Source organism: Colobus angolensis, unplaced genomic scaffold (assembly GCF_000951035.1).
Source record: "Colobus angolensis palliatus isolate OR3802 unplaced genomic scaffold, Cang.pa_1.0 Scaffold24, whole genome shotgun sequence".
In the NCBI taxonomy this organism is placed as follows: Eukaryota; Metazoa; Chordata; class Mammalia; order Primates; family Cercopithecidae; genus Colobus; species Colobus angolensis.
The window spans coordinates 14,479,433-14,497,300 of record NW_012115599.1 but is presented as its reverse complement, the minus strand read 5'-3'; the positions used below and the strand labels follow the sequence as shown (position 1 = coordinate 14,497,300).

At 42.0% G+C, this 17,868-nt stretch overlaps 1 protein-coding gene and 1 pseudogene across 1 annotated transcript in view; one reads left to right on the top strand and one right to left on the bottom strand.

Annotated features, from left to right (window-relative positions):
* LOC105514274 overlaps window positions 1–13,836 on the bottom strand; it is an 18,486-nt pseudogene extending 4,650 nt beyond the window's left edge.
* Window positions 13,837–14,509: 673 nt separating this feature from the next.
* Window positions 14,510–17,868, top strand: part of LOC105514273 (HLA class II histocompatibility antigen, DP beta 1 chain-like) — a 5,150-nt gene continuing 1,791 nt past the window's right edge. Inside the window, exons 1-3 of the mRNA XM_011945529.1 lie at window positions 14,510–14,642; window positions 15,374–15,432; window positions 17,473–17,492. Of these exons, the coding sequence (XP_011800919.1) occupies window positions 14,510–14,642; window positions 15,374–15,432; window positions 17,473–17,492 (212 nt within the window). The remainder of the gene's footprint in view (window positions 14,643–15,373; window positions 15,433–17,472; window positions 17,493–17,868) is intronic.

Here is a 17,868-nt window from a genome sequence, read left to right as displayed (position 1 = left end):
GTCCCTCCTGAAGGCTGCCTGGAGATAAACTCAATGCTGTTTGTGTGGCACAGCAGGAGCAAGACCTGCCTCGCCCACTGCGGGGGAGCTGGCTGAAGCCTATTGCTACCAGCTTTCCCCCACTTCTCTGGTGACAGAGGCAGCCATAATCCCCTCTGGAACATAATTCCATTGGCTGGAGAAAAACCTCCCACTCCATCCCTCACAGTGGCTGCAGCAAGCCCCGACCAAGGAGAGTCTGAACTCAGACCTGCCTAACCCTGCCCACACCTGAGGGCATTTCTCTACCCATCTGGTAGCCAATCACAAAAGATGTAAACTCTTGGGAGCTTTATGACACCGCCCATTGCCTGAGAAACCGAATGTTTATCTTGGCCAGCTTAGGGCAAGCTTACATCCCCCTTCTACTATTGTAGCTGGTGCTCTCTTAAAAGCATCATATCCCGGCTGGAGGCCAAACAACTCAGGACATTACAACAACTCATGACAGAATAACTGCTCCAAGAAAGAGGAAAACAGTTAATTCCACTCTGAAAAATCCTGACTAACCAGTGGTTCTTGGTCTGTCCACGTGACAACTGCACTGCTAGCATAATCAGCATTTGAGAAAGCCACACACTAAGTCTATCTACAACCAAGGACTCTCACAGAGTCTACTTCACTCCCCTACCACCTCCACACTAGACCCCAGCAATGGATCCAAACTAAGAAGAAATCTCTGAATTGCTAGATAGAGAATTCAGAAGGTTGATTTTAAGATACTCAAAAAGATACCAGAGAAAGGTGAAAAACAACTTAAAGAAAATTTTTAAAAACACAGGATATAGATTAAAAATGCTCCAGGGACATAGATATCATAAAGAAGAAACAATCCAACTTCTGGAAATGAAAGACACACTTAGAGCAACACGAATGCACTGGAGAGTTTCAACAATAGGATCAAACAAGTAGAAGAAAGAACCTCGTAGCTCAAACAGCAAGACTTTCAAATTAGCCCAGTCAAAAACAAAGAAAAAAGAACTTTAATAAATAAAGCCTCCAAGAAATTTGGGATTATGTTAAATCACCTAAGAATAATTAGCATTCTTGAGGAAGAACAAAAATCTAAAAGTTTGGAAAACATATTTGAGGGAATAATCGAGGAAAACTTCCCTGGTCTCACTAGAGATCTACACAACCAAATACAAGAAGCTCAAAGACCACCTGGGAAATGTATCACAAAAAGATTATCTCCCAGGCACATAGTTATCAGGTTATCTAAAGTCAAGACAAAGGAAAGAATCTTAAGAGCTGTGAGGCAAAGACATCAGGTAACCTATAAAGGAAAACCTATCAGATTAACAGCAGCCTATAAACCAGAAAGGATTGGGGTCTTATCTTTAGCCTCCTCAAACAAAATAATTTTCTGGCAAGAATTTTGTATCCAGCAAAACTAAACTTCATAAATGGAGAGACACAGTCTTTTTCAGACAAATGCTGAGAGACTGCACCACTACCAAACCAGCACTACACGAAATGCTAAAAGGAGTTCTAAATCTTCAAACAAAACCCCAAAATACAGCAAAATAGAACCTCCTCAAAGCATAAATCTCACAGGGCCTATAAAACAATAATGGAAAGAAAAAAAAGTAAGGAATTCAGGCAACAATTAGCACAAGAAATAGAACAGTACCTCCCATCTCACTATTAACATTGAATGTAAATGACCTAAACTCTCCACTTAAAAGATACAGAATGGCAGAAAGGATAAAAACTCACCAGTCAAGTATCCACAGTCTTCAAGAGTCATCTAATGCATAAGGACTCACAAAAACTTAAGGTAAAGGAGTGGAAAAAGATATTCCATACAAACGGAAAACAAAAGCAAGCAGGAGTAGCTATTCTTATACCTGTCAAAACAGACTTTAAAGCAACAACAGTTAAAAAATTCAAAGAGGGACATTATATAAAGTAAAAGGATAAGTCCAACAGGAAAATATCACAATCCTGAACATATATGCACCTAACATGGGAGCTTCCAAATTCATAAAACAATTATTACTAGACATGAGAAATGAGATAGACAAAAACACAATAATAGTGGAGACTTCAGTACTCCACTGACAGCACTAGAAAGTCATCAAGACAGAGTCAACAATGAAACAATGGACTTAAATTACACTAGAAGAAATAACAGATATTTACAGAACATTCTACTCAACAACTGCAGAATATACATTCTTCTCATCAGCACATGAAACATTCTCCAATATAGACCACATAGTAGGCCTCAAAACAAGTCTCAATAAATTTAAGATAATCAAAATTATATCAAGTACCCTCTCAGACCACAGTGGAATAAAATTGGAAATTAACTCCAAAAGAAACCCTCAAAATTATACAAATACATGAAAATTAAATAATCTGCTCCTGAATGATCTTCAGGTCAACAATGAAATCAAGATGCAAAATTCTTTGAAGTGAAGGATAATAGTGACAATTGTGAAAACCACTCAGACACAGTAAAAGCAGTCCTTAGAGAAAAGTTCATAGCATCAAATGCCTGTGTCAAAAAGTCTAAAAGAGCACAAATACAAAATGTAAAGTAACACCTCAAGGAACTAGAAAAACAAGAACAAACCAAACCCAAACCCAGCAGAAGAAAAGAAATAACAAAGAGAGGAGAAATAAATGAAATTGAAACAAAAAAATACAAAAGATAAATGAAACATGAAGCTGATTATTTGAAATGATAAACAAAATTGATAGACTATTAGTGAGATTAACCAAGAAGAGAGAGGATCCAAATAACCTCAATTAGAAACGAAATGGAAGAAAATACCACTAATATTACAGAAATATAAAATATCATTCAAAGCTACTATGAACACCTTCACACACACAAACTAGAAAACTGAGAGGAGGTAGATTCCCGGAAATATACAACTCTCCTGGAATAAATCAGGAAGAAGTAGAAACTCTAAACAGACCAACAAAAAGCAGAAGGATTGAAATGGTAAGTTTTAAAAATCTGCCAACAATAAAATAATCACAGGTTCACATGGATTCACAGCTGAATTCAATCAGACATTCAAAGAAGAGAATTGGTACCAATCCTACTGAAACTATTCCAAAACATAGAGAAAGAGAGAATCTTCCCTAAATTATTCTATGAACCCAGGATTGCCCTAATACCAAAACCAGGAAAGGATATAACTAACAAGAAAACTACAGACCAATATCTCTGATGAAAATAGATGCAAAAATCCTCAACAAAATACAAGCTAACGAATCTAACCGTATATCAAAAAGATCATACATGATGATCAATTGGGTTTCATGCCAGGGATGCAATGATAGTTTAATATGCACAAGTCAATAAATGTGATATATCATGTAAACAGATTTGAAAACAAAAATCTCGATAGACACCAAAAAAGCATTTGACAAAATCCAGCATCACTTTATGATTAAAACTCTCAGCAAAATTGACATACAAAGAACATAACTTAAGGTAATGAAAACCATCTATGACAAACCCACAGCCAACTGTATACTGAATGGGGAAAAGTTGGAAGCATTCCCCCTGAGAACTGGAACAAGACAAGTACTGGAAATCCTAGCCAGAGCTGTCAGACAAATCAGTAAATAGGAAATCAAACTGTCGCTGCTCACTGAGGATATGATTGTATACCTAGAAAACCATAAAGACTTATCCAAAGAGCTCCTAGATCTGATATATGAATCAGTAAAGTTTCAGGATAAAAAATCAATGTACACAAATCAGTAGCACTGCTACACACCAACAATGACCAAGCTGAGAATTAAATCAAGAACTCAATCCCTTTTACAGTAGCTACAAAAAATAAAATAAAATACTTAGGAGTATACCTAACCAAGGAGGTAAAAGACCTCTACAAGGAAAACTAAAAACATGGCCGAAAGAAATTATAGATGACACAAACATGTAGAACCATGTCCCATGCTCATGGATGGGTAGAATCAATATTGTGAAAATGACCATACTGCCAAAAGCAATTACAATTCCAATGCAATTCCCATCGAAATGCCATCATCATTCTTTACAGAACTAAAAAACAATCCTAAAATTCATATGGAACCACAAAAGAGTCCACATACTCAAAGAAAGATTAATCAAAAAGAATAAATCTGGAGGCATCACATTACCTGCAAGGCTATAGTCAAAACAGCATGGGAATGATATAAAAACAGGCTCATGGACAAATTGAACAGAATAGAAGTCCCAGAAATAAAGTCAAATATTTACAGCCAACTGATCAAACAAAAACATAAAGTGGGGAAAGGACATCATATTCAACAGATGGTACTGGGGAAATTGGCAAGCCACATGTGGAAGAATTAAACTGGATCCTCATCTCTCACCTTATACAAAAATCAACCAAGAGAGATCGAAGACTTAAATCTAAGACCCGAAATCATAACAATTCTAGAAGATAACATCGGAAAAACTCTTGTAGACATTGGCATAGGCAAAGAGTTCATGACCAAGAACCCAAAAGCAAATGCAAAAGAAACAAGATAAGCAGATGGGACCTAATTAAAGTAAAAAATTTATTCAAAGGAAAAGAAATAATCATCAGAGTAAACAGTCCACAGAGTGGGAGAAAATATTTGCAAGCTATACATACAAAAAAGGGCTAATATCCAGAATCTACAATGAACTCAAACAAATCAGCAAGAAATAAACAAATAATCCCATCAAAAAGTGGGCTAAGGAGAGGAACAGACAATTCTCAAAAGAAGATATACAAATGGTAGACAAACATATGAAAAAATGCTCAACATCACTAATTATCAGGGAAATGCAAATCAAAACCATTATGTGATTTCAAAACCACTTTACTCTTGCAATAATGGTCATAAGTTAAAAACAAAAAAAAAATAGACGTTGGAGTAGGTGTGATGAAAAGGGAACACTTCTACACTACTGGTGGGAAATTAAACTAGTACAACCACTATGGAAAACAGTACAGAGATGCCTTAAAGAACTAAAATAGATCTACCATTCCATCCAGCAATCCCACTACTGGAGGAAAAGAAGTCATTGTATGAAAAAGACACTTGCACACACATGTTTACAGCACCACAATTCACAATTGCAAAAATATGGAACCACCCCAAATGTCCATCAATCAATAGGTGAATGAAGAAAATGTGATATATATATGTATATTACATATATGAGATATATATGATCTACATACCTTAGAATACTACTCAGCCCCGAGAAGGAATGAAATAATAGCATTTGAAGCAACCTAGGGGGAGTTAGAGACCATTATTTTAAGGGAAGTAACTCAAGAATGGAAAACCATATATTGTATGTTCTCACTTATAAGTGGGAGCTAAGCTATGAAGACACAGAGGCATAAGAATGATATAATGGACTTTGAGGACTTAGGGGTATGAGTAGGAGCTGAGTAAAGGATAAAAGACTACATACTGGATACAGTGTACATTCCTCAGGTGATGGGTGCACCAAAACCTCAGAAATCATTACTAAAGAACTTATCCATATAACCAAACACCACCTGTTCCCCAAAAACTATTGAAATAATTTTTTTAAAAAAAACTTTTATGGGAAGGACGCTCCAGAGTTCTGAGGAGGAGGCCTGAGCATATGTGAAGAAGGCACAGATGAACACATAGGAGGGATCTCTGAGAAAATAATAGCTACCAGGTCACTGCTAGACTCACCACGGGGACTTCAAAACCAGGGGGCCCCTCCAGGAGCACACCCTATGGAGTCAAAGGTTAAAACTCAGAGGCAACAGGGCCAGCACACCAAACCCCACTCGCTTCTCCTCTTTCCACCACCTCAGCCCTGTGACCAGCATAACTTACAGATTCCAGCACTGCAGGCTCTCCCTTCTCTCCCTTCAGCTCCCAGGGTCCATGGGCAGCCTGAGGGAGACACACATGTAACCCCAGTGGGGCCTGTGAGCAGCCAGGACACCAGGTCTGCCCCCATCTCAACTCTAATCTTGATTCTTAGGTCCTCTGGAGACCAAACCAGCCCTACCCCCAAGCCCCACAGGCCTCCCCTAAATACCTCTGTTCACAAAACTCTCAGGCCTGCCAAGGAGACTTCAGGGTTCCCAGCACCCCAGTTCCCAGTCCCACCTCAGCAAACACAACCTCTCCAAATTCTGGAGAGCCGCTTTCAGAAAGAGGACTTTGAGTCTTTCGGTCTTTCTCCAGAAAAGAAAAAGTATATGCCCTTATGCACAAAGTTTTATTTAGAATTTGAAGGAGTTAAAAAATGTAAAAACCCCACACAAGTTAAGTATCCATACTCCAAGTAAATTTGGAGAGCATTCCCCAGAGATATTCCAAACTGAGGCCTCATAACTGGCTTTTGCAAAAGACATAGTTATCGGGCTCAGTTATCCAAGCCCCAGAGCAGCCCCCTACAATACATCACACAGCTCCTCTCCCAGCAAGGATGCTTTGCCCTTCCTCTGGCCCTCATGTACACTCCAAGCCAACCAGTTTCCTCCCTTGCACACCTCCACTCAGATACCTGTTCCCCAATCCAGGCCATAGCCAAGATAAGAGTAGGGAGAAGGTGAAACATTCACCACCACTCCAACTCACTGAAACAAAGATCTTCAGAATGCCCCTCTCCACCTTCATCCTGACAGCAATGATTAGTTTCAAAATTCTCTCATATCCAACATCAACCCCAAAACCCAGACAGCAGCATAAAGGAAAGGCATCAGAAGGTTAAGGGTGCCAAGAGTGGGAGGTGTGGGATGCAGCAGCAGGGTAGAGAAGGCATCCATAACTGCAAGGAGGGCAGAAGATGGAGCAGAGTAGACAGGAAGCAGTCCCACTGACAAGGAATACTGGAAGATATGAGAGCAACTAAAGGACACAGAATAAAATGACAAATACTTGGATGCAAGAGTGATGCTAGGGCTAAGGAAAATTAAACATAGCCAAGATGGCCACAAAACAATCTGGACAAACAGAAAGTGGCTGTACAGACAGGAAGCAGCCAAGAAAAGAGGATCCAGGAAGTGAACTTTCAACAATATGGCTACCGTGATCCAAAGTGAAAAGAAAGGCACAAAACAGGTAGAATGGGGCTCCTGCAAAGGGAATTATGCATGTGAGGCTTGGTGGGTAGATAAGCAGGAGGTACAGGGTAGATGGAATCAGATGAGTGAATAGATAGATGAGTGGAATTGAATAGGTGGGTGAATGAATGGTTGGATGGGAAGTGAGTGGGTGAGGAGATGGGTGCGTGAGTGTATTGAAGGAGAGAGTAGTTGAGTTCCAGGAAGGATAATGGATAGATGAGTGGCTGAACGGATGCATGCATCCTTGTATGTATGAGTAGATGGGGCGTGTGAGTGGGTGGGTGAGTGAATAGATGGATGGATAAGTTGAAGAGGATAGATGAACAAAAACGTAGTCAAATAGATGGGTGTAAAGAAGGGGACAGTGGTTAAGCATGGGGAGGATGGGCAGGTGAGTGGATATAAGCTTTCATACATGAGTAGATGGGTAAGCGTGTGATGCATAGGTGGGTAAATGGTTGGGGGAGTGGGTGGTGGATGTGTGCATACGTGAGCTGGTGAATGAGTGAATGGATGGGGTGGATGAGGAGAGAGATGAGTTCAAGGGATGGATAGATGGGGGGATGAAGACTGAAGACCAGAATAAGCGGCTGTGGACAGTCCTGCCACATAAGTGGACATCTAGTTATTCTGCAGAGATCAGTAGTCCTGAAGATAGGAAATGCAAATAAAAATTCATGAGAAAAAAAAAATGAGGCTTAAGAAATAGGAACATTGCATACTGGGGCCAGAAAGGGAGTGGGCACAAGATAGGGGACCAGAAGTCACTCCTTTCTCTGGTTTCTGTGGTTACCTCAAAGACTTCTTCATCCAGGATACAGGCACCAAGGATTATCACCCCACAGGTGTCCTACACTGAACCAGTGCTTCAGGGGAGAGGCCGGGTGACTCACATCTTGCAGTAAACAATGAGGGTGACAGAGTGGCCCTTCATGGCCATAGCCACATGGTGCCACCTGGTCATGGAGTGAGAGGTTCAAGTGACTGACTGAATCGGGGACATCAACAGGGTTGGAGAGCAGTTGATGAAAGTTGAAACCAATGATGATGAGAACAGTAATCACAATAGCTGCCATTTATTGAGTGCTTACCGTTCGCTAGACACTGGGCCATCACTTTCTCACTTGATTGTGCTGATTCTATTTACTGTCCATCCTAAGATGTAGAAACTGAGGCTCAAAAAATTTAAGTAACTTGCCCAAGGTACAGGCTAACACAACATGCAGAGAAAGATGCACTCTGAGCCCAAACTCTGGACTAGAATTGACTGAACTTTGGGCAGTGCGTAGGTGTGGTGTGGCCAAAAGAAGGAACAGGGTTTCACAGTTTAGAGTATACAGGCTCTAGGGCACTTTCTCCCAAAAGTGCAGGCCGGGCAGACCAGAGGAGCAAATAGATTTACTTGCCAACTACCAGGGTGAGGCCCCAGAAGACCAGCTGAGCAGGGGGTTGAAATCGTCCAGTCTGATCTTCATACAGGAAGCGGACAGGTTGGCCCAGCTCCAGGATCAACTGTTGGACTCCCTGGGCACTGTAGAGAGTCAGGAGGGGGAGCTTGGAGACCAGGACAGGTCCAGAAAACAGTCAGGAGAAAAATCTTTGGGAAATCCTCTGACGTCCAAGAGAAATACACACAGAGTGAGAGGCAAAGAGAGCCACAACCCCTTTCCTACTGGTGTCTGATTCCAGACCACACCCCATTACCTCCCTCGCCTTGTCACTACACCTAGAAAGAGGTAGAGGGTGGGTATGTTGAGTTGGGCAGCTTATGACACTCAGTAGGGGGACAGATACCCCTTGCCCTCCAGACACCATCAGGGAAGGAGGGAACCTCAGACCCAGGAACAAATCCACAGGGGGTGCACCTAGGAGAGTCCATGAGGGTCAGGGGAAGGGACATGCCCTCAGGAGGGAATAAATGGGAGACTTTGTTTCAGAAGGGAGAGGAACTTGCACTTGTGGCCGCAGTGGGCTGCTAAGAACTCCTCAGCAGGACTGCTCAGCTGTGGGAACTAGGAAGGGGTGAAACTGTGAAGAGGGGAGGCTGGAGAAGTGTATGATGACACTGAACAGTGTGCAGCAGGAGGGAAGGTGTGCAGATGAGAAGAGAACTTGAAGCGTCAGCAATTCCATCAGGCTTTGGGGTAGAGAGCACATTAATTGAGAAAGAAAGCTAAGATGGAGTTTGTAGGACAGCTGGAATTCAGATCTCTCCTAAGTCTTTTTTCTTTCACATATTTCGTCACCGGCCTTGAGACACACACAGTTACTGTCATCCCTGGGTTCGGTACTGTAAGCCCAGACCCATCTTTCCCACTCCCTTTATACCTGATCCTCCTATTTCTCTGCCCTGTTTAGGTCCCAGGCAGAAGCTACGTGGTCATCTCTGTGCCCGCTGTGGTCGTCCAGGTGAACAGCACTTAGAAGTCAAGGAGTTCCCTAAAGTCAATGAATTTCGCCCCAATCCCCTGCTGACTTTGAGGGCATCCGTATGCATTGTGTCTCCAACGTATCCTGACAAGGAGAAGGACCACATCTCTGAAGCCAGAGAAGAAGCTCAATTCTGGAATGATGGGGATGAAGGAGAAATAATTGCTCACGTTATGTAAAACTGCTCTCTGTAAGGATTTCAAAACTAAGGTAAGATTTCTGAAATGACTTTTGTTGAACTTCTGACTCCACTCTACTTCCTCCTTCCTGGAAATCTTTACTTCCTTGGCTTATGTGCCAGTATATTCGACTAAATCTTCTGCCTCTCTGCTTCTCCATTTTCTTTGAATAGTTCTCTTTTGACATTTTATTCATTATATATTCCATTAATGTAGATTTCTTAAGATATTTCATTAAGATATGATTGACTTTTATTACTGAGTTCTTTTGATATCTTCCTAAATTTTGTACCTAAGGTAAGTGCATCCCTAGTCCCAGCCCGGCTTTCCACACAGTCTCTTAATATCTAACATTCTCCATTCATTTCATTCATTTTATGTAAGTCATTGTAAATCCTTATAGATAGAATTATAAATGTGTGTAAACAATGAAAAATTGAAAAGAGAGGGAATATATCCTATGTCCTACTGGATATTAACATATACTATAATGTCATAGTAAAGAAAAATAGTATTAAAAACCTACTATATGTCAAACACTGTTAGACGTTAAATATTCAAATAAAAGTAAGACATACATCTTGTCCTCCAGATGCTTACAATTCACAGAAGGGACCACAAGTGACAAGACAACAGCAGGCCCAGAGGGATAAGTGCAGATATGGGGCATGCACAAGATGCTGCTGTCAAGGCATCAGGGAAGGCTTCCTGGGGAACAGATGGCTTCAATGTAGACAGTCCAAAAACAGGGCAGAAGCCACTTCTCACACAGCAGGAAGCAGGTTCAAAAGCGTGGGCCCAGTGTGGCACATGACATATTTGAAGAAATTCGGATGCTTCAGTATGAATGGAGCCAGCTTTGGATGTGGAACAGCAGCAAGAAAAGAGGAAAAATAGACAGGCAAGGGCTGGATCATGACAGATGTTACATGCAAAGCTCAGGAGTCGTTACTCGGGAGTCCTGGAAGTCATAAGGAATTATTGAAGGATTTTAAGCAGGAAAGTGATGGTACATTTGCAATTTAGGAAGATCACTATGGCAACAGTGGGCAGCATGAGTGGAAGAAGTTGGTTCAAGAGGCAAGACCAACAGTGCCTGAATAAAGAGAGAGGAAATGGGCACAGTAGCAAAATGATGGAAGAAGAGGACTTAATTTGATTGACATTAAAGGGATTATTGGTGAGTGATGTCGGTGGTATCTGACGTAGAAAACTCCCAGATAACTCTTATTCCTAGACTAGCCAATGCGATCATCTCTCTTGTGTGTGTGTGTGTGTGTGTGTGTGCGACTTTTCTAAATTATTTTGATTGACAAAAATTATTTATATTTATCATGTATGTTGCTTTGAAATGTATGTACATCATGGACCGGCTACATCAAGCTAAAGAATTTACGGCTCACCTCACATACTTATTTTTTGTGGTGAGAACACTTAAAATCCACCCTTTTGGCAATTTTCAACAATACATTGTTAGCAACTATAGTCCATGTTATACAATAAAACTCTTAAAATTATTCCTCCAATCTAAATGAAATGTGTCCTTTGAAATGTATCCTGAATGAAATGAAATGGATGTATCCTTTGACCAACGTCTCCCCAGCCCAATGAAAACATCTCAATTCCATTCATTAGAAAGGGTAATGAGAGAAGACAGCCTGGCTGAGAGAAGACACTGAGTTCAGTGTGGGGCTATTGCACTTAGCATATCTCAAAGTTGTCTAAGGAATAATAATACATAAACATTCATGTATGATGGGTGGTCTCAGGAGAGGAGTTTAAGCCAGAGAACTGAGAGTCATCAGGCATAGTTGCAGGTTAGATGAGCTTTTCCAGGAAGAGTGTCAAAAATCAGAAATGCAGGGAATCTCAGGATATGATGAGAGGACATGATAATTAAGAGATGATTTCAAAGGATGATAAGGAGGATTCAGTAAACAGGAGAAAAATAAGGAGAGAGTAGCTCATTAGAAAGAAGTGGATTATAGTGCAAATATTACCAGTAACTCAAGTCAGAGGCACTGAGAAGAACCGACTGGATTTGACCTTCTGCAGAGGTTCCTGACGGCCAGATGAGAGGGTCCTCAGGGATGTACTGGAGACAAAAGTCAGAAGCTTAGCTCCAAGTGGGAGGACACAGAGAGAGTGTCTCTAGGGTAGGATGCAGACTGAAGGCAAGGTTGTTTTTTTATTAGTTGGTTCATGGTTATGTTGTTTTTTCCCCCATAGGTTATAGTGGTACAGGTGATATTTGGTTACATGCGTAAGTTCTTTAATGATGACTTGTGAGATTTTGGTGCACCTATCACCTGAGCAGTATACACTGTACCCTATTTGTAGTCTTTTATCCCTCGCCCCCTGCCACCTTTCCTCCCAGGTCCCCAAAGTCCATTGTATCATTCCTATGCCTTTTCATCCTCTTAGCTTAGCTCCCACATATCAGTGAGAACATATGTTTAGTTTTCCATTCCTGAGTTAGTTCACTTAGAATAATAGTCTCCAATCTCATCCAGGTCGCTGCAAATGCCATTAACTCATTCCTTTTTATGGCTGAGTAGTATTGTATCTATATTTAGCTATATCTATCTATGTATCTAGATATATAGATATAGATATATCTCACAGTTTCTTTATTCACTCATTGATTGATGGGCATTTGGGTTGGTTCCATGATTTTGTGATTGCAAATTGTGCTGCTATAAACATGCATGTGCAAGTATCTTTTTCATATAATGACTTCTTTTCCTCTGGGTAGATACCCAGTAGCAGGATTACTGGATCAAATTGTAGTTCCACTTTTAGTTCTTTAAGGAATCTCCTCACTGTTTTCCATAGTGATTGTACTAGTTTACATTCCCACCAGCAGTGTAGAAGTGTTCTCCGATCACCACATCCACACCAACATCTACTGTTTTTTTATGTTTTGATTATGGCCATTCTTGCAGGAGTAAGGTGGTATCACATTGTGGTTTTGATTTGCATTTCCCTGATCACTAGTGATGTTGAGCATTTTTTATGTTTCTTGGCCATTTGTACATCTTCTTTTGAGAATTGTCTGTTCATGTCCTTAGCCCACTTTCTGATGGGGTTGTTTGTTTTTTCTTACCAATTTGCTTGTGTTCATTGTAGATTCCGGATATTAGTCTTTTGTGAGATGTATAGATTGTGACTACTCTGTGGGTTGTCTGTTTATTCTGCTGATGGTTCCTTTTGCCATGCAAAAATTCTTTAGTTTAGTTAAGTCTCAACTATTTATCTTTGTTTTTATTGCATTTGTTTTTGGGTTCTTGGTCATGAAATCCCTGCCTAAGCCAATGTCTAGAAGGGTTTTTCCCATGTTATCTTCTAGAATTTGTATAGTCTCAGGTCTCAGGTTTAAGTCTTTAATCCATCTTGAGTTGATTTTTGTGTAAGGTGAGAGATGAGGATCCAGTTTCATTCCCTTACGTGTGGATAGCCAATTATCGCAGCACCATCTGTTGAAAAGGGTATCCTTTCCCCACTTTATGTTTTTGTTTGCTTTGTCAAAGATCAGTTGGCTGTAAGTATTTGAGTTTATTCCTGGGTTCTCTACTCTGTTACCTTTGTCTATGTGCCTATTTTTATGCCAGTACCATGCTGTCTTGTGACTATGGCAGGGAACCTGAGCTTTTTCCCCACAATCCTATACTGACCGCTTCTACTGCATAATTATTTTCTTCTCTTGAATTTTACATGCTAGTCTTCTATTTACATTTTAATATTTATATAAACAAATGAAGCCACTTTTACATTTTCTTTATTAAATTAGGAGGTCATACAGGATCACACTTACAGGTCCTTAAGGAGTAATATTCTTTGAAAGTTTACTAAACTATTCAGTATAAACACAGCAGAATTAGATGTTTTGGAAAAGGTAGAGTCTTTTATGACATTTTTTTCATTTCTTCCTCATTCACTGTATAATTTATAGCCTCATTTTTCTAAAGCAATTACAGATCTGTTGATCTAATTTGACCTTAACAGTCCTGCTGTAAAGGCAGATTGTATCATCCCCATATTGAAGACAAAGTATTGAAGTCCAAGAGAGGCAGTGTCCTTAAAGCTGCATACTTACATGGTCGTGTAGGTGGTGTGTCCATGCTCCCAGGTGTAAGGTCCCTAGTTTGAGCCCTGCTGACCCGATGACAGTCCTATGGAAGGAGCCAGTATCCTGCACACATCTCAGGACCCACAGACATGTGGGAGAAAGAAAATATGAATGGGCACTAATCTGAAGCATGGCCTTGAACAAAGGCAAGACAGACTCCAGGCCTCATTTTCAGTTCTGGGATGGGTACTCTAATCTCTCTAAATCATGCCACTGAATGACCTTTTACACACTGAGACAGCATTTCTTCCACACCAGGCCATGTCCTGTGGGTGTGTGCGGTATGGCAGAATTCAGGAAATGGTAATGCCCATAGATGGGTCAGCAGAATATGAGATCACCTTCAGGGCAAAGAAAACACATCATCTCCCCAAAACTCATGACTCTCACTGGTTAAAATGAGTGTCACTGTTCTCCATCTGTCGTCTTAACAGCATCACCAGCTCCATATTGTCAGATCTTTCATATCAACTTTCTGCCCAGTGAGCAATGACTCATACAAAGCTCAGTGCCCATTGGTTCTTTTCTCAGAGTCTGTCTAATCCCAGGGTCACAGAAGACTACCTGGGTTCATGGTCTCTAATATTTCAGACAGGAGCTTCTTTTAGTGAGTCTTTATTTTCCTGACTGCAGCTCTCTTCATTCTGCCATCCTTTTCCAGCTCCATGATGATCCTGCAGGTTTCAGGGCATCCCTGGACAGTGGCTCTGACAGCATTACTGATGGTGCTGCTCATATCTGTGGTCCAGGGCAGGGCCACTCCAGATAAGAGCAGAGCTGCCATTCCTGGAAGCTCTGGTTCAGGGAACAATTCCTAGGGGACTTTCTCTTCATGGAACCAGACTCTGAGACAGCATGTGGGGCTCCTGCCACAGCCTAGTGTCCTTCTATCACAGCTGGAGAATCAAACTCACTTCCTCTAGGATAGGTTACTATCCAGCAGGTCTGTTGTCTCTCCAGGAACATGAACACAGTAAATAAGGACACGTGCCCAGGGGTCAGGATGCTTGTCCATGGGGAAATGGGGCCAAGAGGTTCAGGATAACCTTGGACAGACAAGGTTTACAGAGAGAGAGGTTGGCAAGCGCAAGTTCCTGGGTGTGCTCACATCTGCATCCAACCTTGAGGGGACTCAGGCAGAGAGCCCTTAGCTGGTGTGTCCAGGCTCCAAGGATCACTGAGGATTCAGTGCTCATGGAGAATGCCTCTCATTCTCCAGGGTGGAGCAGGAGCCCGTGCCCCTTGGACAATGAAGGCAAGATGGGAGGGAGGAGGACAGGTTTGAGCCCCTGAAGGCACTCTTGTTGAAGGTATTTCTCCCAGCCTCCCCAGAACTTGGTTAGAATATCAGGGTGGGTTGAAACTTGTCAGAAGAATGAGATAAGGATGTGTGAGTATGTGAAAGAGATTGAATGTAGGTTATCAGACAGCCAAGGAAGCAGTAACCAAGGGAAAAACCTCTGTCTCCTGCTGTCTCCTTGTGGCTGGCGTAATATTATGGCTTCTATGACCCATTGTTTTCCTCTCAGAATGTTCTTACCTTTCTGGCCCAAATTTACATCAACACCCTGAGAGGAAGGACTGCAAAGTAGGTGCCTTTCTTTTCCATTGACTTCCACCTTTCTGCATAGACCCTTCCTCTGAGACCGTTCCACATCCACCTAGGACCTACCTAGAAAGTACCGTCCTCATGTCACCTCCCCATTTTCCAGGATAACAGCTTTCGAATCTCCTGAGGACAGCCCCTCAAACCCCAAAGCCCCTCACCTGTTACCTCAGGTTCATTGTCCAAGAAAGGGTGGAGAACCTGCACTTGTAGTCACAGAGGGGTGCTGGGAACTAATCAGCAAGACAGCTCAGCTCTGGAAACTGGAGAGGGGTGAGATTGGGGAGAAAGGAGGCTGGAGCAGCACTGGAGACACTGAACAGTGTCCAGCAGGAGGTCCATAGCAACAGTGTCCACAGGTAGAGTTGTTTGTAGGATGAGGGGTGGTGTTGGGAAACACCATGGAAACCTCAAGGTGCAGAGTAGCAGAAAGCACAGGAGGGAGTGTGATGATGCTGGACAGTGAACAGGTGGAGGGGCAAAGACTGGGTTGAGGTTGGTGGGGGGATGAGATGAGGCAGTGGAGCCATGTGACAGGGACTGAGGATGGGTTATCAGAACTCCCTGCATAGAATGAATGTTCAATCAAAACCTGCTGGAGGGAGAGCTGGAGCCATAGGGAGTGGGTAGAGTGGACAGGGCCAATTCCACAATTCCCCACATGCTCTTCCAACTCCACACACATCTCCATCCTCAAACAGAGCACAAGAGGAAAGACACAAGGAGCCAGGCTGTGGCTTCAAGTGAGGGAGGGGAGGGTGGAGAAAAGCTTGGCTGAGACACCACCTAGGGAGCAGGAGATGACACAGCAGGTGGAAAAACCAGACTCGGAGGCAACACCCTTTTGTCTCTGACAGGCTTTAAAACAGGCTTTTTACAGCTGAGTTTCTTACCTCACCCCACCCACTACCCCAGGCATTAGGGCCACACTCCCAAGTCCTCCTGTCACACCAGCTGGCACTTGCAGAAGCTCATTGTGCATTTGAGTCCTTGGATACTTACTCTTCTGTTCATCTAAGTCCTCAAATAAAATCACTAGCACAGAAGAGAGGTGGGAAGATCCAGTTAGCAAACAGCCAACACTTTTCAACCATTAAGGTCTGGTGCCCATGGAAGGTCTTCCTGAGGTTTTCCAGTAGCTCATAAGCTGATCCAGTTCCTTTTTCATACGCGTTTATTTAAAATTTTGCTCCTATTCAAATAGGTCACACAGTGAAAAGAGGAAGGAAACTAACTAACATGGATTGAGCAGTGACAGATACAATACTATGTATTTTGCATATGTGAGCTCATTTGGTTCTCACAGCAATTTTGCTAGGTAAATAGTGTTATTACTATTTTGCCTTTCAAGAAATTGAGTTAGAAGGTTATTTCTTGCCCAAGATAACTTAGTAATCAGTCGTAGTGCAAGAACTGGAACCGCTACCTGGGACCTGTTCCTTTTCTTACCCATATGGCCTCCAGTATATCTTTCGGCAATTATATTTTAATATACCCTATTCTGAGTGACAGATGAATTCACTCAGATCATTGGTTTTCAAATTGTGCTCTGGGTAACTCAATTGTCAAGGGTTCCACAAACAGGATAAAGTTTCCCATATACAAAAAAAAAGAAATGAAGGTTTCAAATTCCACCATACACCCATCACTTATGTCTGCTTTGCAGGTAAAATTCTATTTAAAAAGTTAAATGTTGCAAAGGAAAGTTTTGAAATTCTTACTCTTGACTAAAATATGTTCTCTTATTGGTGAATGAGGAAGAGAAACAAAGACTAACAAATTAAAATGAGAGGATACACACTCAGCGTGGGGCAGTTGAACAGGGAGGGGTGGACTAAAGGGGCTGGGGGCGACGGGCCTGGGTGTTGAGGAGGCTGGAGCCCAAGGCATCGGGAGAAGAAGCAGGTTAGGATATCTGAAGTCCTGGGGTCTTGCCTTAGAGGTGACACTGGAAACTACAGGCCGAGTGTATGGTGCCCCTGAGACCAGCCCCACCCCTTCTCCACTGTCCTCTGCCACCAGCTGTGCATCTTCTGTGAGGGGTGAGTTAAAAAACGTGAGTTGTAAATTTGTAGAACAAGAAACAGGTGTCCAAAACAAATCTTAATTTGCTGTGTGCAAATCACGGTACCTTAATTTCTCCACTGTGACCAGGAACAGATCAGGTCTGAAGAGGCTCAGACAGAAGCAAGCAGACATGTGCTGGGTCATTGCTACTTCTGTATACACATGCACCTGCAGGACACTGCCATGGTGCTCCCTAGGAAGAACCACAGGTGGAAAAGGCTGCCACACTTCTTTATGTAAAAATGACACCATCAATGCTTCTAAACCTAGAGGAGTCCAGCCACTTAGTATTCTGGTTGTTCTGGTGATTTTCATCGATTAAGATATTTTCCAGGTATTTTGAGATCAAGT